The sequence below is a fragment of the Andrena cerasifolii genome, chromosome 10, assembly GCF_050908995.1.
Source record: "Andrena cerasifolii isolate SP2316 chromosome 10, iyAndCera1_principal, whole genome shotgun sequence".
Lineage (NCBI taxonomy): Eukaryota > Metazoa > Arthropoda > Insecta > Hymenoptera > Andrenidae > Andrena > Andrena cerasifolii.
This window is the reverse complement of record NC_135127.1, coordinates 7,042,157-7,064,779: the sequence shown is the minus strand read 5'-3', so window position 1 is coordinate 7,064,779 and position 22,623 is coordinate 7,042,157. Positions and strand designations below refer to the sequence as shown.

The 22,623-nt window shown below is 43.2% G+C and overlaps 2 protein-coding genes across 6 annotated transcripts in view; one reads left to right on the top strand and one right to left on the bottom strand.

Moving 5' to 3' along the window:
* The window catches only part of Neur (E3 ubiquitin-protein ligase neur), a 113,783-nt gene that overhangs the window by 80,919 nt on the left and 10,241 nt on the right, over nucleotides 1-22,623 (top strand). For 3 of the 5 annotated variants that reach the window (XM_076821224.1, XM_076821225.1, XM_076821221.1), the window contains exon 2: nucleotides 21,254-21,420. In XM_076821224.1, coding sequence (XP_076677339.1) covers nucleotides 21,254-21,420 — 167 coding nt within the window. Of the gene's footprint in view, nucleotides 1-4,445; nucleotides 4,761-4,907; nucleotides 5,238-20,524; nucleotides 20,666-21,253; nucleotides 21,421-22,623 lie in introns of those variants that run through there. The other 2 variants (XM_076821223.1, XM_076821222.1) reach the window with 2 other exon arrangements.
* LOC143374155 (uncharacterized) lies at nucleotides 3,130-4,639 on the bottom strand. The gene is given in 4 exon segments (XM_076822083.1): nucleotides 3,130-3,524; nucleotides 4,333-4,434; nucleotides 4,437-4,521; nucleotides 4,523-4,639. Coding segments are annotated over 4 exon segments (699 nt in total).

The window sequence follows — 22,623 nt, the reverse complement described above, 5'->3', positions numbered from 1 at the left end:
GTTTTTCTAGAATTATGTATTTTATATTTTTTGTATCATATTTGTGGGAATTATTCCAATTATTACGGGGTTTTTAAGAATATTTTAATTCTGGAATTTTAAATTTATTTTCCTTCGCACAGTAGAGTGATAAATCGACAGATTAGATTGAGAGTCAATGGTTAATGTATCCACTTGAAGTAGGAAGTTGAAAGTGGGAAGGGTTGATAGCAGTTTCGTTAATTCTCAGGTTTTTAAGCGTTCTGTGATGAAGTTTGAAGCACACGGGTTCATCAGGATCTTAGGAGGATAGGCTTCATAGTCCATCTGCCACAATATCCTGAGGGGGAAGTCGCTGGTCTCTCGAACGGCTTCCCCTCGCACACGATCCCTTCTTTTCCTGCTTCCTTCCTTCCTTCCTGCGAGGAATAGGTCCCCGGAGTTCGGTCGAACAAAAAATATCCGTGCGCCGAGTTCGTGGGAATTCACATGCAAATCCTGATGACAACAAGGTGCCTTTTCCTTTCTTCGAGCACGCGCAGAAACGGCCATCTGTTCGCGGATATGGAAATTCGATTCGCCTCGGTGCCCTTCTTCCAAGTTCTCGCGAAACACTGTGGAACTGTGATCCGACGTCAGTTGCGCCACAAACAGTTGCAGGTGAAAATTGGTTTACATGTCGTAAACCTAGAAGAACTTTGAAGTTCCATTTACGGTGAACAAAGTAGAATTGGAAAATTGGTGGCCGAAAAGGTTCATTCTAATTTCTGCCCGACCTGTCGGCCTATCGTTCGTCAATCTACCGACAAACGTAAATGGAAAGTGCTCGAGATAAATCGACAGAGCCCCCCGAAAGCCATCGAAGTCCGCTTATCGATCCGCCGACACCAGGAGCACTTCTGCGATTCACGTTTTCCCAAACGAATTTCCCTCTTCGCTCGCTGAAAGGCTCCACCCCTCGCGAGCAGCCCGAACAGAAAGAAAATGAAAATATTATTCCGATTCGTTCAACGTTCAACACTTGACGATTGCTCTCGTCGATAAAGATCCTTCTTCACCATCTGAAAACTTCGGTGCTATCAGACACTTTCCTTTCACCCTCTCCAAATCGCGTCTTCCACGTCCATAAAAAGGTGGACCTCTTAACTAATTCAAACACGAGAAAAAGATATGCAATTCGATCGTTCCGAGAACATTTAACTATATTTCATCCCTTAGCTTTTACAGTATGAAAGTTAACTAATATTAGCATCAAATTAGTTTAAAAAACAATATTTTCATCTGACTGTCCATTAATAATCATCCGCCATTTGAATCATCCTCGCAAAGTCTCCCCTTAAATGTCCAACAAAAGTCAAATCCCTCCCTTTCCATCATCAATTCTAACTTTTATTCCCTTGTAAAAGGATCAGTGGATATTTTTTCCCTTCTTCGTCGCTCGTAGAAATGGCTGAAATTGCCACGAGGGAGTGGCGTGTGTATCCAGCCAGCGGGCGACAGAGGCGGCTCGGAGCTTCGCGTAGCTTTTAGCGGCCGCTGTCTACAGAGCTTGCATATCGTTATCAACCCCCTGACAACAGCCGGCCTCGTGTCGGGGCGGGATCGATACAGCTTCTATTGCGATATCAACGCGCAAACCCCATGGGCGTATGGTGGGCGCGGGGGTGGTGCACGGGGGTTGCGCAAGCCTCCACCCCCTCCATCCTGTTGTAGCTCGCCGCTGTGGAAATTCTATGGAAGTTCTGCGTCGCAGCAGCTTAACGCGTTAATTCGATGGCCAGGGCTGAGTTCCCTCGTCGCTTTATGGGAATTAAAGTCGGTCCCGTGGTCCTGGAGAATATGCTCCGCAGATTCGATCTTCTCCTCCCTGCTTCTTGAGGGGATGCGCCGCGACCGCAGCCTCCCCTCAACCTCTATTCACTCTGTTGGGGCGAATTGCAGTTTTATGTTCAATTGCACTCATTCAATCGTAGCACTTTTTCCTCGGAGTACATAGGTGCTGTTTTATCTTCTGTGGTGTCGATTTTGAGTGGTGAAATACGGGTGGAAGGAATTTTTGGGATTTAGACGAGTTTCTTTGGAAGATAGTGTTTTTTAAAGTATTTAAGATAGTTACTGGAAATTTTAATTTTAATTTAATTTTAATTTAATTTAATTTAATTTAATTTAATTTAATTTTAATTTTAATTACAATAGACGGGTTAGACAACCCTTTGGTACAATTAATTACAAAATCAGTTAGAAAAACGGACGCGCATTAAGAAAGAGAGACGGAGAGAAAAGGAAAGGGAAAAAAGAAAAACATGAATATACAATTGTTCATTGAATGTGGAATGAGTGGATTTTTAATGTAATTTGTCAATCTGGTGGATGGGTGTTGAAGAATTTTTGAAAGCGAACTTTATGATCGATTGCTCGGTTTCTATTTGCTGGGTAAAACTGGGGGCGATCGCGTTCACACGGCTAACGTTTCTATTAAGTAGTTGTAATGCATGCCGGGGTTCCCGCCACCCCTAATCCGATCCTGACTTATCACGCTCGTAAGGATTAATGGGATCAAGTATGGTAATACCCCGTGAAAATTATTGGCTCATAAAGCGGGAAAATTTGCGTGCTGCGTCATTTGTCCGAGGGGGGTGCAGCGTAATGAAACGTAGCCTATCCATCAATAAAGCTTTTTCCGCCCATCGATGCGCGAAGAATCGACCTATAAAGAGAATCGAGTAATTCAGACTCGAAGTGGCGAAGGTAAACACGAAGTACCCCATGAAAACAACTTAATAATCCAAGAACTTTACGTAAAACAATTCCTTTTACTTTCTTTCTAATTATAAGCTGCTCGGTAGCCAGTATTTAGACATTTTAAATACAATTGATCACACTTATATGGTACAAAAATAACTCCTTTGGAAATTCCAAGAAGTTATTTCCGACGGGTGACGAATCGCACACAGATGCCCACTTGAAGTTAACTAGGGGCGCCAACGTACTGACTCGAAAAGGAAGTCCAAAACGCGTTTCGATGGGGACAAAGATCTACCAAGGATCCAGTCATCGTTTATTTTTACAGACCCACGGGCAAATAATAACAAACGTTAAGTAAAATATCAATTTCTATTCATACAAAATTGAGTACAATATAGCTTGTAACTATATTTTATTTCTGGTCGAGTTAATACTCCAATTAATATATTGACAAATTAATTTGATTAATGTAGGATAAATAAAGTGGCCGATGCGTGTCCTTGAGACGAAACTCAGGTACACAAGTTGGAAGGGCGATCGATCGATTTTTAGAGGGTTGAGGGGTGCGCGAGCAGGGTGCCGGAATTTTGAAAGTCGGTTCTCTATTATGCCCCCTCCCCCTGTCCCCCTTTTTTCCGGTCTTTCGTCTCGAGTGCAGTCTACGCCAATGCTAAGGCCCGGTGCTGGCTTCCTGAGGCCAGGTGGTGCGCAACCGTTGCCATCCCCAAAGCCCAGTGTTCCGCTTCTGCAGGCAGCTGCAGCTGCGGCATACACGCTGCTCGTACGCTTGCACACGAGGCCTGTACACGTACGCGCGCGACTGCCTGCGACGAGAGATCGTTATTGAAAAGTCTGGATTTGGGTCAAGAAAGATCTGAATTTTCTACCGATCCCTGGCCAGATTCAAAATCCCTCTGAAAGTACAGCAGGTAAAATTGCAGACTTCAATGAAGTTATCGAGCTATTTAAAGTTGACGATAATTTCCTGTAAAAGTTATCAAAAAGTGAAGCTCCAATGTGTTGCAACTTTTTCGCAATTGAAATTTCAAGACCTCCGCCAATGGTGCGATAGAATTGTACCGATATTAGTGTAACGATGATGAGGAACGTCACTCTCATTTCCACAAGTATTCGCGTATTACATAACAGTCTTGCATAGGAATATAAGAAAAGGAAAATCAGAAGTATTCAATGAACAGTGAAAGCCTCGGTGTAACAATTCCCAATGAAAGCCCAATGAGTGCCCAGTTGCACATCCCATTTCCGTTCGTGGCACGCTCTTCTTTATCGATCATTTCCGCGGTAAGACAATGCACGTTCATTACCGACGAAGCCGAGCCCTGCCGCGAGAAGTGGCTCGCGTGAAAATTTCCCGTCTTAATCACCGTGTAATAGCTTCATTTTCAAAGAGAGAAGCCGCTGTCCTCGGCCACAGATAAAGTACAGCGACTTATCAGCGAGATATGCCCGCAAGGCGAGCGATATCCATCGGCAGATACAGAGTTTTTCATTTCACCGCAACCTTTCCGCTCGGGAGAGGTTAGAAACGTTCCGCCTGCCGGCACGCACGAATCGCGCGGCTGTGCGCATGATCACACGTACGCTCACGGACAGGGGCGTGCTGGCACACACACAGCCGCGTAATGACAGCAGGGAGTTGGGGCAGCGACGAACACCACAGCAGATGGGGAGTTTGCTTCTGCAACGAAGCCAGTCGTTGTAGCGGCGCGGTTCAAGCTGCCCGCCTTTTCCCGACTTCTCCGTGTAGATTCGCGTTCCTTTCCTCCGAAACCCTCTCCTCCCCCCCACCGCCGTTGTTCGGTTTTATTATCGTTCTTCGATCGGGAGATCCCTAGGCGACAGCATGGGACGGTCGCGTGCCACTTCCTTCCTTCCGCTTTCCGCGCAGCGCCATCTCCCTCTCTGAAACCTCTCGATATCTCGAGCTGTGGAAACGATATACCGAGCACTTCGATATCCTTCGGATCAAGAATCAATGCTTTGCATACAGAAGGATGAAGTTGATATTGAGTTCCGTGAGTATTCGTAGTAATATTTCGGCGAGTTTTATTCGCAACAGAGGAAAGTGGGATTTCATGTATCGAAGAATTGTAGTGTCGATAATAGATTAGATGGACGAGTGGTTTGGTCACTTGGAAATTGCATTGTGAACATTTTTGTAGGTTAGAAGGTCGGGGCAAATGGCGGTTGATTAGCGCGATTAATGAAGCAACGCGTGTTCTAGAGGGAAAATTGGAGTAACGCTAATGCTGCAGCTTGAGATATTTGGAATAGGTTGCTTCCCATTTCTGGAGGCTTCGAAGTGTACTTGGAAAAGAAACGTGAGAGCTCCTCTTTTGAAATACGCGGGTTCCTATTGAATTCTCGTAACGCGGGTACCTAATACCTATCATCGATGGCTTTGTCCCTGTCTTGTCAACGGCCGAGAAGACCGTTGACCGTCAATAGGGCCACCAGGGTAGCCAGACTCAGGCTCTCGGGAAATGCTTTCGGTGAGTACAGAACATATTCGTCTATACTTTTTTGTTTCTCTCCCTGTGTCGAAGGGGGATATCTCCCGCCAAGACTTGGAGTACTTTCACGGGTACTGCACATGTGACGCTAAGCGGGCAGCGCGTTTATAAATACACAAACGGCTTTCTTCGTATACCCGCGTAGAGGGTACACGTGTTTACTCAAACTTTGTAGTGAGATTTTAAACAGCTTTACTTTACGACTGAATTACTACTAATACTATAGTTTCACATTTTTAACTAAATTACTAATAATACTATAGTTTCACATTTCAGAGTAAATTACTAATAATATTATAGTTTTATTTCTTAAACTAAATTACTAATAATACTATAGTTTCACACTTTAAACTAAATTACTAATAGTCTTATAGTTTTATTTCTTAAACTAAATTACTAATAATACTATAGTTTCACATTTTAAACTAAATTACTTATAATACTGTAGTTTCACATTTTAAACTTAATTACTAATAATATTATAGTTTTATTTTTTAAACTAAATTTACTAAATTACTAGTAATACTATAGTTTCACACTTTAAACTAAATTACTAATAGTATTATAGTTTTATTTCTTACACTAAATTACTAATAATATTATAGTTTCACATTTTATACTAAATTACTTATAATACTGTAGTTTCACATTTTAATCTTAATTACTAATAATATTATAGTTTTATTTCTTAAACTAAATTTACTAAATTACTAATAATACTATAGTTTCACACTTTAACCTAAATTACTAATAGTATTATAGTTTTATTTCTTAAACTAAATTACTAATAATACTATAGTTTCACATTTTAAACTAAATTACTTATAATACTGTAGTTTCACATTTTAAACTAGATTACTAATAAACTAATAACAGTAATTAACGCAATATTCATATAAAAGATATGAAAAAGAATTTAGTTCGCAATTTCCTTAAACGTAGCTCTGCTCAAAATTTGCATTGGAAGTCTCGGCTGGATTCAAAATTTCATGAAAGGAGTTTAATCAACTGAAAAAAAAAAGACGAAGTGACTCTCCTTCAGCTGGTCTATTCGTACTTCAACAAAAGACATTGTCGGTGAATCAGGGCCTTTTCTTCGTTTGCCCCTCCGTTTTCGAATACCCGTAGCCAACGGACCAGCTCTGCGAGAGCGTTTTGTGTCCTCCGTAGAACGGTTAGGGGTATCGTTCATTGAGCGAGGCGCGATCCGCTTCTTGACCGGGCAGTTTGTGAAATTAGCGCGCTAAGCACGGCTCGTCGTGACAACGGCCGAGACACGCGTTTCTTTGTCGCGCGAGGAAGTGGAATTCCATTAGCGCGCGCCCCGTGAGTCATTGCTCGCGACACTCCGCACGCTGTTTGTTCCGCGGCGGACGCTAGAAACGATTAATAGGAATCCTTTCATTTCGTCGCGATTACGAAGCCTCGCGGATATTCCAGATTCGAAAGGTTCGCGGATCATTAATATTTGGAAAATACAGTTAGGAGTAATAATTGCACGGCGAAATGCGAGGCTCCGTCAGAGGTTACCGGATACATTTATGTTCGAATTAATTGTAGGCGAATGTATACTAATTAGCTGGTTCCCAGCTTAATTAGTTCGTCGAACACGGGTCTGTGGAAATGGGATATGCATATCGCGAGAAGGGGGCTTGTAAATGGAGGAGGTAGACTGATTTTCAACCGAACGCTGTGTAATAATATTGCTGCAGAAATTTATTACACATTATATGGTGCCGAGGGACTTTGTTTGAAAAAGAAAAACTCGTGGAAGATCTAGATACTGTGCGTTACGACTGTTTTGTATTTGGTTAACGATATGATAATAGGATTCTTCATCGATGGAATCTAATCTTGGAGTGTTATCTTCACGGTGCGAGAATTACTGTATCGACGTTTCATCATTAGAGATTATCGATTTTTATATATATATATATATATATCTTTCTGCTGGAAATTTCTGGGTGGAGGGTGGATTGAAAATTGGCGGGGAATTACCGAGTAGGCCGTTGTAAAGTAATAACTTTCCATCGATGGAATAATTATTTTGGGACCTAGGAACTTTGTTATGATGTGATATGATTTGATTTTAACTTATGTTATCATTAATCACTCTGATGCTCCAAATCATATCACAGTATAACAAAGTTCCTAGGTCCCAGAATAATTATTCCATCGATGGAAAGCTATTACTTTACAACTGCCTACTCGGTAATTCCCCGCCAGAAATTAGCACACAGCAGCTTCCAATATCCTCATCATCTCCACCAGCTCCAACTTCGATCAACATCCACACCCCCCAATTTTCAATCCACCCTCCACCCAGAAATTTCCAGCAGAAAGAGAACGGAAACCTCCAAACATTCTCTTCCCCTTCCAGCACAAAGATAATCCTTCAAACACGACCGCTGCATCGATATCCAAAGGGAAGCCCGCGTCACCGTTGTTTACCGATCGCGTCACCCCAAAACCACACCGATTCCGATCGCGTTCCCTCTTTGAAAGTCCATCCGAGGCCCGACCAGGTCGGTTAATCTCGCTGGCAGGACAGCGAGCCGCCTCTTGTTTTCCTTGCTCCGAAAAGGACACCCCCGCAGCTCCGTCCGCGAGCCTGTACGTGCGAAACGCGGCAGATGGGTGAGGGTGTTATCCGAAGCAGAGGGTGGAATAAAGGGAGCGGTTCTTGCGCCACCCTACCCGTTTAACTTCGTTAATCCGATTGTTCCTTGGCCAGTGGTGGTGGCCGCATTAAAAACGCCGCGATGGGAACATGCACTTGTCGTCCCGTGGTATTTCCAGTGGATACTTCGAGGGTGTCCAGGGGTAGCCTCCAGGGGCTCGAGGTCCCTGATTGGGAAACACTTTTCTTGCGGAACATTTGTTGCCGATCCTGTGGCCATCGGTGGAGGAACGAAGGGAGGTCCTTTGTGGGGTTGAAGATTTGGAGCTTGGAGGATATTTCAAGGGGTTTGAAAATGAATAGAGAAAAAGGGGGATGGAAACTATTGGTAGGAGCTAGTTTTACTGGATGAAGGGTTGTTAACGAAGCTTGTGTTAGTGACATGGTTCGGTTATAGGTGAAATGGACTCTCGTTATACTTTGTAGCATGCTCTGTTTAATTACTGGGGTACGTTAGCTTGAATGTAAAGCGAGGATGGTATTTTCATGGTTGTTAGACTTATGTTTTACTGGGTTATAACGTCTCGTGAACTGTTACTCGAGGTTGGATTATTTCAAAGAGACTAACAAGACTTGGGAAGTTGAAGGCGTATTTTTCTGTTATTTTTCTTCGTATTTTCGAGCTACAGTGCATTCCTGTGAGCACTGCGTTTATAGCTAGTGCCTCGGAATAATAATATTATTAGCAAAATGCATTTTGTACAGCTTTTCCTTTGAACATTTTTCCTACAGGCTAGGAGTGTTTCAAATTGGACATTCGTGATACCAAGATAAGCACCGGTGTATTATTTTCAAAGCAGGAAAGGCACCGACGAAATTATGGTCGTTTATCAAGGGTACGGTCGATAAGACGTTGCTGGATCGCACAGACCTAACCCAGACCCGCTATCGGCGCAGAGATTCGAGATTACATCGATCGAAGGAGTGTACATCGATTTTCTCGGCATTCCTGCGATTCCTTCGAGTTCGAAGACCCTGTTCGCGTCTAATCATTCGCGTGCAGGGATGTTAGCTTAATCTGTCGATTGTTTATGATCGTGCATCACGTGCACGCAAGCTGCTCCCATCTTTCCTCTCCCTCTGATCGCTGGAACCGTACTGCATCCTCGGGCGCTCTCCTTCTCCCTCGTTCTTTCATCCTCCCCGAGGGATACCACTGCAATGTAACATCATCTCTTGACCACGCGTTGAGGTCTCCGTTTCCTTGGTTGCCTTATTCGCTGGGTACCAGCGTGAGGTCGGTTTCTGAATTCTGTTCTGAATTCCTCGTCACTTATTTCATCCGCGATGCAACGCAGAGTTTCTTAGACACCCAGATACTCATCGCTTCTTCCACTTTTGGAATCAAATTATAACACAGAACTTTAATTTTATATCACGTTCATAATTATACTTCAACTCTAATTTTAGATTAAATTTTAATTGTGGGTTGGAAATTTATCGATTTATTTTAAAATAAAGTAACTTCAGATTTTGAATTTTAATTGCAAAGTAATTCCATTCTAATTCATAAACTACTCAGCTTAGAATTGGGGGTTGGAAATTTATTGATTTCTTTTACAATTAAATAACTTTAGATTAAACTTAAATTGGATAGTAATTCAATTCTAATTCATAAACTAGTCCACTTAGAATTAGATGCTCGCTATAATTCCCCAAATCTATTTCTACCATTTCCATCATGTAACTAATATTCAGTGTGCCAATGTACTTCCAAAAATCCCAGTGGACACCCAAAATACCCTTAGACGATCCCAAAAACTCCCCTTCCATCTCAACCACTCCTCCCAGAACCATTATAACCGGACGTCCTCTTGAACAGCTACTCTCTCCGTTTTTCCCCGGTCTCTCACTCGCTCTCTGCCCCCGTTCCCGTTCACCGAGGCCCCCTGCGCCCCGCACGCGTTATTATTACTCGAACGTGCCGCGAGGCTCGCGCGTTGCCACCTTACGTAACCCACATAGTCGTCCGGGGGGTCGAGCAAGAGGTATCCTCCGGTTTCAGGATAGCGACAGGAGAGTAGCATTGGTAGAGGGGTCTCGTTCTCCAGAGAGAGAAGGTGAGGCTCATCGAAAGGTGAGTCAGGGAGCGGGACGACGACAGAAAGAGAGAAAGAGAGAGGGGAAGCTCCTTCTAGCGAAGGACTAAGTAGCTCGGCAAAGATCACGGCGTCGGGCGTGGGAACAAGGCCCCTCCTGGCTCTCTGTGTGTACGTTCCTTGTACACACGGAGCTCTATGCCGCCGCGTTCAACATTACTCGGACTTCCTCGGCGTGGCAGTGCTGCTTAACAGTACCTGGAGTGCCCGATCCGACCGGGTCGCGACGCCCGCCTCGTTGAAAGCGGCGCATCCTCCAGACGCACACGACCCTGCGCTCGGGAACTCCGTGCTTTCCTCGCGGAGGCCTTGGGGCGAGGTAGTGGCTGCGTTAGATTGTGCCATTGGAGAGGCGAAGTCGAAGAAATGGGTAACACTGTGGTGGGAGCGGAGGGAATGGGAATACTGAAGTGGAGGTCGAAGAAATGGAGAGTACCGAAGTGGAGGCAGTAGGGATATTGAAGTGGAAGTCGGAGTGATTGGTAACAGAGACGTTGGAAGTAGAGGTAATGGAAAATCTGAAGTGGAGGTCGAAGATAGGGAGAGTACTGAAGTGGAGGCAGTAGGGATACTGAAGTGGAAATCGAAGGAATTGGTAATAGATTGGTGGAAGTAGAGGGAATGGGAATTCTGAAGTGGAGTTCGAAGAAATGGAGAGTACTGAAGTGGAGGTACTGTGAGCACTGAAGTGGAGTCGAAGGAATTGATAATAGAGAGGTGGAAGTAAAGGGAATGGGAATTTTGAAGTGGAGGTCGAAGAAATGGAGAGTACTGAAGTGGAGGTAGTGTGAGCACTGAAGTGGAGTCGAAGGAATTGATAATAGAGAGGTGGAAGTAGAGGGAATGGGAATCCTGAAGTGAAGGCGGGAAAAATGGACAGTACTGAAGTGGAGGCAGTAGCAGTACTGAAGTGGAAGTCGAAGGAATTGGTACTAGAGAAGTAGAGGGAATGGCGATCCCGAAGTGAAACTCGAAGAAGTCACGTTTTAGACTCGACTTAGAAGCAGTAGCAGTGCTGAAGTGGAAGTTGAAGAAATCATAGATCTGCGTTCTAACTGGAAGAAACAATAATTCTCAAATTCATAGCCCAACTGCTATCGTATGAAGGCGTAACAAGGAACCTTGACCCCACATCAGATGCGCTTATTCTATCCGTCTGATTGGAGTCACGTGTTTGCCACATCAGGAACGCAGGGTTCCATTGAAGCTTCAAGGAGTAGCTAAACTCCTCCGTCCTGTGTTTCTCACACAGCAACACATCCTCACCAAACAATCGCCAAACAAATTAAAGCCACGAACGCGCCAACGGAGTTTTATCGAAGCGGGGATCTCACCACACAGAAGATAGACAAAAACCAGAAGCATGGGAATGTGAAACGCCGGTGCCAGTCTAACTAACCGTATGTTTACCCTCCACCTAGCGGGATCACACAAGGATTGAAACGCGTGATAAATCATAAATTGAAGATCAATAATCCCATAAACGCAGGCTCCGAAGGTTCTTGGATCTCCGGGCCCACTCAGTCCTCCCTCATCAATTATTCCTTCAAATCGAACCGTGTAATGATACACCCCCTGAAGTATAAAACAATTGACAGTAAGTGGCATTTAGCCAGCACTTTTCTCGTCAGGGCAATTTTCTTTCACTCGCCAGGCAGGGTTCGTCGAACTCGTAGGCATAGATCAGGATGCGTCAATCCGGCGCAATTCATACTATTCCCAGTTTTCTACTACGCTGGCCGACAATTGGGCCCAGGAATAGTCCTTATTATAGTCAATGAACGGAGGGCGCCAGCTCGGTCAAGGCTCCGTTTATTTACATCGCGCAAAGGACATCGCGTTCACATCGCGGAGGCGGCATTGTTACATCGACGCCACGACTCCCTCTGCAACAAATTACTTTCACTTTGCCGCGGTGATAATGGGAGGCGGAGACTCAACGATATATACCCCAGCCAGGTCGAGATTGTTGTTGAATTAGAAGCAGAACTCGAAGTCGACTAATGGAACTTGTTAAATGCAGTGGAAAATTCTAGGTAAACGTGTGTCTTGAAATAGTTGAAATCAACTAGTTTGAGGATATTCAGATTTTTAGTTGGCAAGGAAATTGCAAAGTGGCCAGATTTTAGATTCTGTGTTTGGTAGCACGTTTTTTTAAAATAATTTTTTAGGTATTGTTAATGAAATTTGTAGGTATATGTTTTTGATGAAGTGGTGGGTTAGGGTATGAGGATTTTGTAGTTTTTTTTTATTAATTTCGAAAGTGTGAAATTTGTTCGTTTTTGCAGTGTTGCTGATTCGAAGAATGAAATTTCTAATCCTCTAATTTTGTAATTATTCATTTGATTCTCTGTGGAGCTTCGCCTACGAGGTTTCACTTTTTTGAAAGTGTTTCCTTATTTGTTCCACGAGAGGAAGTTTGTTTTACGATATCTTAGTTATAAATTATGGCTATTTTTCTCGTTGCTTCTGTGCTAGTATAACTTAATTGTATTAAGTTTCTGGTTAAATGGTGAGCATTGGGTGGCTAAAAGTTCTACCAATGGTTACTTTCACCTGTCGCAGAGACGTAGTAAAAAGGAGGTTGTATTTCCATTTTCGCCCGATTTGATACACCTCCGCAAAACAGAACCAAGAGCTACGTATTTATCACTCGTTTCACTGTCAAAATTCCACTTTCACGTAAATCCTGATAATTAAATAACAGTTTAATCGATAAAAGCAGACTAGCGTTCTATCTCTACGCTTCACTCTAACTATAATTCTCGGTTGCAACAGAAATACAAGCAGGGGAGAGGAAGAATTTAACTATCTCCTGACTCTTCATGCAAGATCAAAGATAAAATTGAAATGAATCTGGATTATTCTTTCCTCGCTTGTAAGAGCAATCGCGCGTCCCAAGTTTCTTAAGCTTCTACCGAAATCTTTCCAATCTATCATTCAAACAATTTTCACAAAACGTCTAATCTTCATGATCAAGTAATCGTAGATAGAAAGTACAAATAGAATCGAAAGACAACGTACATTTCATACATTACCGTGTAATCAAATTATCGACCTTACAATGTGTGCTAATTATAGGAAGATTAGATATAACTACACCAATCGTAATTGGATAATGATAGGCAATATAATTGGGGATCATAATTACAACAAATAACGATAGTGGCTGTTTCTATTAACAGTGATATAGGTATGTACTTTCTCATTGATTTTACGTTTCGATCCACGTATGTGTATAAAAAACTGTACACCACTAACGGTGCTGTTATAATACTATGAATATTAACAAGAAAATTATGTGTTAACTATCCACCAAGTGTTCCAAAATAACAAAGTCAGTAGCTAAAATATCACCACGATTCTGTATTCAAGATATATTCTTCGAAATTCTCTTTATATTATTTTTCTTCTATTTTTCTTTCATATTTTTTTCTTTGTTTTTATTTTGTACACTAATGGGACTTTAAATATTAAATATTAAATATTAAATATTAAATATTAAATATTAAATATTAAATATTAAATATTAAATATTAGATATTAGATATTAGATATTAGATATTAGATATTAAATATTAATTATCAAATATCAAATATCAAATATTAAATTTAATTAATTTTCCTTCCTTCCGCTTATCTTCTAAAAATCACCCCCATCCCGAAACGCACAGTCAACAACGAAGTGCACCAGAGTGAATGAAAACAGGCACTGATATTATCCTACTTAGAACTATGACACCGGCAGGCGAGGTGGAGTCGTTTGGAGGCTCTCCGCCTGGATTCACGCGGGTAGATCGCCAGGATCTTGGTGTACGCGTCAGATGCAAGGATCCATGCTCGCTGGTGCCGAGAGGTACACTTCCGTGCAAATGTGTGTCACGGGTTTCCCACGAGATGAACCGGCGAATGGCAACATAGGCGCGGGCATAGACCAATTACTAGCGTGGCTCTCATTGAGAGTCGCGATTTACGTGCACGATCGATCCTCGCGCTTAGCAACTCGCGCTCGCGATTAAACCCGCGAAACGGGGACGTTTTACGCGGGTTTTACGCCGCGCTCGAGAAGTCGCGGCGAGAACCCGGAGGGATGAGAGGATCGTAAAGGCAATGTGGATTCGAAGAGAAGAAAATGGAATTTTCTTGGCTTGCACTCTGCTTGGGACCTTTGAGAAATTTCTCGATAGTGTACGGACGCTTTTAGATGGAATCTAAGAAATCTTGATATTCTTAGTTTGTGAATGTGAGTATTGGAGGAAGTTTATTCTAGCGGATTTGGGATTTGTTTAGTTATTAAATACTGAAGGTTTGAAGATAGAGAATAGTAAAGGGAAGCTTCCCCTTCGTGGAGTTGAGAATTCTAGATTATTAAGATTAAATAATAATCACTGTTGAGAGCTTTCGAGTGTGCTTGCACTGTTATGGACTCACAATCAGTAAAAGTGTCATCGAAACAGAATGCGAGTAGAAGGATTGCTCAAGTGCAATGACTAAACGCTTCTTTTACGATTTATCTAACAATAAAATTGAAGAGATTAAAGTGGACGTGTCTCCGAATTGCAGGAGAATCATTGATTGCTGATAAAAAAATTTCCAAATTCATCTTATTGTACATCCTGCAACAGTTTTGTTTCCTGAACAAATAGATCATTCTCGTTAAAGATGCGTATCAGCACAAAGTGTACTTTTCATTCTTTTCATCGTCGAGCAATAATTACAGTCCAGTAAACCAACAACCGAGCAAGCGTGTCTTTGTTATGCTTTCTTGCTCACTTTCACCTGCCAAACGTTTTCTTCCACGGCTACGGCCAATTTGACGACAGATGACTCAAGTTTCACTTTGTAATTTTTAATCAGCTTACCGGGTAACATTTTCTTATAAATTTTACAGAAAGATCTTCATCACAAAGTCGATAAGAATTTTATTCCTTTGCACTGATGAAATTTCATAATCTTTCGTTTGATTATTGTTGCGCGCATAAAAGTACAATAAATTAAATATTCTGCACTATATTTTTTAGTCTTCCATCGTTTAGAATCTTCAGTAGAAGTCACTAGTAGTATGGAATAATTAAATAACAAATTTTGTAATAAGTAGCTGCTTTTTTCGGACAATAATACAAAAACAAATTTATCACTTCTGTTTTCTCAAATTACACTACTATTAGTACAACAATATTCAAGCATCTTCAACTTCCTAAGGGTTGTTTTCCCTTGTCCACTACTTTCTCCTCCTCTAAACTCTCTGTTGTAACCCTCCAGTTTCGAAAAGCTCGCGGGTGTCTTTGCCCAAAAGCGATTCAGTCAGCTGATCTCGCGCCAACCGGTTGCGGATGCAGCTCAATTTCATCCAAGAGTGAGCACGTCAGGTCGGACGAGAAAAATCGACCGTTTTACTGCGAGCCTCGCGGCATCAGCCGAGGGAATCGTAATTTCTCAGTGCCACGAACCAGCAGAATTCGCGCGAAAATCTTGCGCAGAAAGGAGGGGTAACCTGGTTATAGCAACGATAATCAGCGCTGTAATCACTGTAATTTTCTGCTCCGCCGTGTGCCTTTGTTCGCGTCTGATTTGTTGGGAATTATGTCATTTGAGGAATCATCTTGGATCGCGGGACCAAGTGGATGTTAAACTATTTAGAATGATTAAACGAATTCTGGTTAATGGGACGTCGAGCAGTTCCAAGTCTGAGATGTTCAAATTGGAGATTTTCACGATTTCATTGGTTATTAAAATCATTGAAAACTACCGGTAGGTGGATCATAGATCTTCTGGTAGGCTGACGCTCGTATCTTCGATTTGCTCGGCTCTCGTGCGGCAGATAGATTGCAAACGATACATTAAACGCTTGCTAGGCGTGTGTAACGCTTATTAACGGTGCCCGCGTTCCCGCGTCGATCATCAGGATCGATAAGGTCGGGGTCGGGAGGGCAGAATCGCGATGATCGATGGTGACCTCTATGCAATCGTCAATGCGGCCTCTCCTTTGGCTCGGTTGATCGGCGATCCGATTCAAGATCGATTCACGATCTCTCACAGTGTCTATTCACTACCGCGACGCATCCTTGAGTGACCCAATTCTTGTTACGTAAATCTCCACTAAAATAACACTTTATATACTCCAGAGACGTTAATAGAATTCGATAGACTCCGATAGATCTCGATTTAAAGTACCGTCGACAATATTATTATTATTATTATTGCACGGGTGTATAGTACCTTTTAGATTACAGTGATAAGAACTAAAAAAAAGGATTACACACTCGTGTGTATAAATTGAACTTTAAAATTATCAGAATCTTCAATAAGAAACAGATTAAAAACGAATAAAATTTATATAAGAGTGATAGAGTAGATCAATCCCATTCGAACAGCTGAGCTCGCAATCAGCAGTAGTTGGCGCGCGTCGTTCAACCGCGTCCATTGATTTCACGCGGGAATCGTTTGAAAAGACGCAGAAGACGTCATTCTTGGTGATCCTGACGATTATCCACGCCGAGGCGTGTTTCCTCGGCGCAGTTCATAATGCCGCAATTCACCGTGGGAATCCACCATCATGTACCGTTGCATCTCGTCATTCTCGCTCGTTGTCCCATCAAACGAACCGTGATTCCATTTACCCGATCGGGATTGCCACTTTATCTACGCGGCAGACGAGGGTGGCACTTCTACGTCGCGTCGTAGACGAACCACAATTTTTCCAGTTGTGGCGAAGCAAAACGGACAGCCTCGAACGGTCACTAGGCGTTTGACGATTTACCCTCGTGTCTTGGTAACAATGACACTCGTGGTGCAAGGTGCCAGTGCATTTTAGGCTTTCATTAGATAACGACATCACTTCTAGTGGTTTTGGTATTGACAGACTTTTGATTGTCGATTATTTAGTGAATTCTAATAATTAATGCATACTTTGAAAATGGGAAAATTCTTGGTTTTGAAGTTACTCAACTGCTCCGGGGAGGAATGCGAAACTACAGTTAATGGGATTCTTTTAAATATCCTAATTTCAGCTTTTTTCCATTTTAGCTTATTGTTAAATGCTTTCTTCTGCTTTATTTTATGTATCCAGCGTCATCTGTCTTAATATTCTTATTGTTTTTATACGTATAGTGGCGGACGAAAGAAAGTTTACACCTTTGAAAATTGCATAAGTTTTTTAGAATTGGTCCAGACGACTTGAGTTTGTTTGATTTCGGAATTTTTGCTATTTTCGACCTTATTCTGCGATCTTTAAGCGTTTGTAGCTCAGACAGAGCAACGTTAACCGCTTTTGATGAAATTTTCGGCATGCATACAATTTACTTAAATCTACAAACGGGATTTTTGAATTTTCATTACAGGCTCAGAAGACAAAGTTGAGAAAACAACCTCCACTATTTTCCTCGCTACTCCGACCAATCGCATTTTTTTTCAAAACGACGAAACACGTCACTCATCAAACTAATCCTTCTAGCTTTACAAAAAGCCTCAAGTCGTTTGGATAAATTCTAAAAAAGTTACGCGTTTTTAAGGGTGTAAATTTTCATTCGTCCGCCACTGCATATACCTTCTTACTTCTGTACGCCAAAGGGAATCCCGGTTACAAACAGTAACTAAATTTTGGTGAAACCAACTTCTACCCTAAACCTTCAAACACGACTACATACCGAAATTACAATTGATGAATTAAGTATTAATTACTCAATCACAGTTTTGGATGCTGCAAAAATCCAAGATTATTCGACCAACCCCAGCCTGAAGTACCTCCCAGAAGAGAAGAAGCACCTCTCCCTCTTACAGTTACACAGAGAGTCCTTTCCCATCGAGCTGGCCGATATTCCATCCCCACAAAAGCGCCTCGAGTTCCAAGTGGAAGAGCTAAAAAAGAGGAAGAATGGTTCGACGGGTGCACGCGATCGTTTCTGGTCCCCGCCACGATTGCAACAATCCCTTGGCGATAATTCCCGCGGAATCTCGGAAAACGGTGGAGAGGCAGCCTCGTGTCTCCAGCATCACGAGGCGTACGCGCGCGGTAACGGTACGCCACGGTCGAAAAAACGAAAACGCTCGGTCAGGGTGACGGATGAATTAGAAATTACAATCGCGGCCGACTGGTTCATAATACGCGCCTTAGCCGGACCGTGAGAAACCTATCGTCCGCGTGTATTTTTCCCGGTGATCGTGACTGCCTTGGCTAATCTCTGGCGACGCGAGCAGCGCTGCGTTTCGGTTCGTTAGCGGATTAATCGCGGCTCGAATTAAAATGCGGGTCTGCGAGTTCTTGCCGCGTTACGCCGCATTTTTCCGTGGTCCCCGGTGACCAGTTACGTGGCGTATATCGGCAGGTCGGAATCGAGGCTGCAAAGAAGCGGAAGCGCGGGCTTCTGAGCGCGATTTCACCAAGAATTTGCCTGCTCGAGGGGAGCAGACGCGGTGTCAGAGTGTTTCAATTAAATCTATTCTTTCACGATTATTTATTTGAGTGATGCGTGCTACTTTCTCTTGGGGGTGGGCAGGTGGTTCTGAAGGGGGTTCAGTTAATTTAGCAAATTTCTATCTACAACTTCTGTATTAGTATTATTATTATTGAGCGTCTTTATTGCACAAAGAATCAAAATAAGGAAGAGAAAAGAAAGAACGTGTATGAAGTCTTTCGCAATTTATCGAACCACTCTAATTAGTAAATAATGTTGGAAGAACCAATAAAGTTGGAATTTCGACCGTAAATTTTTTTTTTTAAAAATTAAAACATGATTTCGGCGCACAGTTTCGGTCAATTAAAATAATAAAAGCTAATTTGCAAATATAAGAAGTATCATCTTCCGACGTTTCGGTCAATATTTAGACCTTTATCAAGGAAAGTTTGAATAAATCATATGTTCTAATACTCTAATTATTATTAGGAAGAGAAAGAACTCCATTTTATATAGGAAACATATTTATTATATCCATATTAATTTACAAACATCAATATTAGGTCCCCAAACTCTCTCTACAACGCAGTCAAATAATATTTCATTCCACAGTACTCTTAATCCTCACCCGAAGCTAAAAATTCTCTGAATAAGACCGTACCCACTATTATCGATCAAAATGGTCCCGGTGTCCACTGCCGAGGATTAATAACCAGAAGTTCTCGCGGAGGAATTCGGCCAGGATCGGAAGTCGTCTGAAATCAATGGGAGTGTCTCTTCCTTTCGCAACTAGTCTCGATATATCCCAGTCGGAGGTGGCCCGCGGAAGGGGATCACGCCGCCTGGGAACGTTCGCCACTCTTGCAGTGCTGCCAATCCGGCGGGCCCGGAGGAAACGGTGGCCGAAGCCCCGCAAAAGTCGAACGCGCCTCGCCTCGAGTTGCTTCCTGTTTCGCCTGGTCATTGTTAGCGGCGGTTTCGGCGGGCATCCGCTCGCGGAGAAAGCGTATCGCCTCGGGACGATGCGCCTTCTGTTCTGACGGCTTCCGCCCGCGGAACGTGCGGTTTCCGGTGCGTGGCGCACGTACGATATCGCCGTCTACGAGATACCAGGCACCGTCCGTCCCCGTATCGATAGTCAGTCGGAACTGGACTGTCGCTCGTGGCGGTTGCGGGCCATTTCGTGCTTCTTAAATTTCCACTCTCCTCTGCTAGCTCCTTTTCTTCCTTGACACTTTACACGGATTACTCGCGGTGCCGTTGTTTCCACGTGACTCAATTGTGTCGGTGTGTCTCTTTATTGAAGAGGGACACTTTGTGACAGCTTCGAAGGCACACTTTGGGGGTCTTTATTGGTCGAAAGGATATTGTGTTTAATTTGCTAGTTAGTGATTTTTGGCGGTGAAAGTGTTTGGGGGTGGAATTTTTGGGATATGCCTGAGCTCTTTGTGTTTGTTTATTTTGGGGACTTCGAGGTTGTTCAGGGTGGTATTGCGAGACGGGATTAGCTTCAGATTAGGTTACGCGAATGGTGTTAGTATTTAGCAGCGTGTATATGTAGATCTTCACTGTGTGTTGATATAGAAGAGTGGTTTTAAATTACATTGCTATGGGATATAGTGTGGTTAAATTTAAATTGTTTTTGTCGTCAGTTGAATATAAGAAAAGACGATTATTCGGTAGTGACATTTTTATTTCAATTTAACTTGTTTATCCACTGTTACAATCTGTGATCGTCTGTAATTAATTTCACCACGAACAAACCAGATAAAATGTTATCTCTATAGATTGCCGTTTTGTTGATCGAGTCTTATCAACTTCCTGAGCCTCCATTACCACCATAGCAAATCGACCTCATTACTCAAAGTGCCTAAAACCACCACCGAGTGCCAATCACCAGTATTAATTACTTCATAAAACCACGAATGTGGAACACTATAGTTGGGCCTTTTTCATCGGCATTCGCTAGCGAAGGAGCGATATTGGAAATTTTCCGAAAAATCGACATCCGTCAAATAACCAGCGAAGAGAAGCGATTGGAAATCGATATTCGTCAGGCAGGACCGATTGTCCTGCGGATTCATATGAATATTTGGGATCAGCCGCGTCCCAGCCTCGGCCTGGGAATATCCTGTGCACACCCTGGGAATATCCTGGCAGTATTCCCGCATATTCCGGATCGGCGAGTCGGAGTTATGAAATACCGAAGTGGAAACGCTCGACCTGCTTCGAGAGGTGGTTTTGCATTTCAGTTTCTCGATCGAATTCCATCTTTCCCCTTTCTCCCTCCAACACGCTCCCTCCCCTCTTTCCCCGCCTTTGTTTCATGCAAAGCAACTGCCTCGAAGGAATTTCCCGCGAGCGAGCGTCCGAGCACTTTTCCTCCACCGGTTTCCCACCCTTTGTGCCTGGAAGACGAAGGGACCTACATTTCTTCTGTGTATTTTCGGAGTAGGCCTAGGCCCTCTTCCGCGCGTTGCACATTAATTACCGGCCTGGAATCTCGTTGGGAAATTGTGTGATTCCATTTAAAACCTGACTTCTGGGTTGGGATTGACCTGGACCCCAGACCCTTCTCCACAAGTCCCTCTTCGAGTTCCTGGAATCAGATTTTGCTGGGTCTCCTTGAAGTGTAATGCCTTTCCTTTCGCGTGTCTTGTGTAAGCTCGTATTAGGGGATAGATTAAAAGGGAAATGATTAAGGGCATGAAGTTGTTTGAATTCTGCGAAGGACAGAGTCTCGAGGATTTGATTCATGTGTAGAAGAAGAAATATTTTACGTAGGTATTTAACTAACGCGCGCTTTTCTTTTCATTGTTACAGCACCAAGATCATCCAGTGCAGGTACCAACAATCTCCCTCCCCTAACGTTCCATCAGGTTCATGGTGACAATATCAGGCTCTGCAATGGCGGGACCATCGCCAGAAGACACGAGAGCTTCTGCAAGGGTGTCACGTTCAGCGCGAGGCCCGTTCGAGTTGGTGAAAAGGTACATATTACGTGGTACTATAATTATGTCCCTTTGAAACCATCTACTTATCATTGACACATTCTTCTTAACCCTTAACTGGTATCCTGCGGTCGGTCATGACCCCAAGCACGCAAAGTTCGCTGCAAAACTTTCGGTTCTCCAAGTTTGTAAACTGAATTTCTAAATAATTTTATAACAATAGTTTAACTTTCTACTTTTCTATTATTTTATACATTACCTAGGAACAAAGTATTCATAGAGGTTGATCTAGTGTCGACTTTACAAATTACTGTGTCCATTTTTATTGGCGTCTGCCACGACCTCAGTATACCAGTTACGTTTGAAATAAAAACAGTATAGTAGTTAAGGGTTAACATTAAACTTAACAGAAAGTACCAAGGTAGACTACTCTCAATCAACCAATCCCTTCAAGATAATTTCAACGATTTCCATTGTAAATTACTACTCTTCCCACAAAGAAAGACACACAGAACCACTTATCAATACCATCAGGAAACGTCATTTCCATTGAAGCTGCTCGTCAAAACACGAACCACATTTTCCCATAATGCAGTCAGCACCAACCCCACCCAGCGGCACGCGTAATCCTATCTCATTACCGATTCTCGAGCCACAATTAATCGAGCTCTGGAGCCCGCTCGCCTCGCGTTATCCCCTCCCAGAGGGGCCCGTTTTTCCCGCGTTTCCTCGTTCCTACCTGTCGCCTGGTAAATCGTATACGCCAGAGCGGCGGTTAATTGTGAGAATCGGGTGACTTTTGTTCCACTCGGTGAACCCCGTCATTTGCATTCGCTGGCTATTAAACCGTGGCGACGGGCGATCTGGCGAACGACCCTGAGGAGAGGCACGGCGATTTTCACGTGGGCCGACGGTTTAGCGTTCGCCCGTTCCCCGACCAGCAACAACCGTCCATAAACCGATTTGTCCATCCGCGGGTTGAATCGACCGCGTAGCAACACGCCGGAGCGCGCTTACGTACAAGCACGAACGTTGCGTGGCCCGTCGGCGCTCTCCTTTCATCGACGTCGCTCCTCTCTGTCCAGAGAGGAGATAGCTGAATCGCGTGGGCGAGGCACTCGAAGGCTCCACGTGGATTTCACTAAACGCCTTGGAATGGGATTTTCATCGACGGGCAACGATCTCGAATCGAGCTCCATCGCGAACCTGCTGGGTGGGCGTTAATTGGTAGCGTGGCGATGA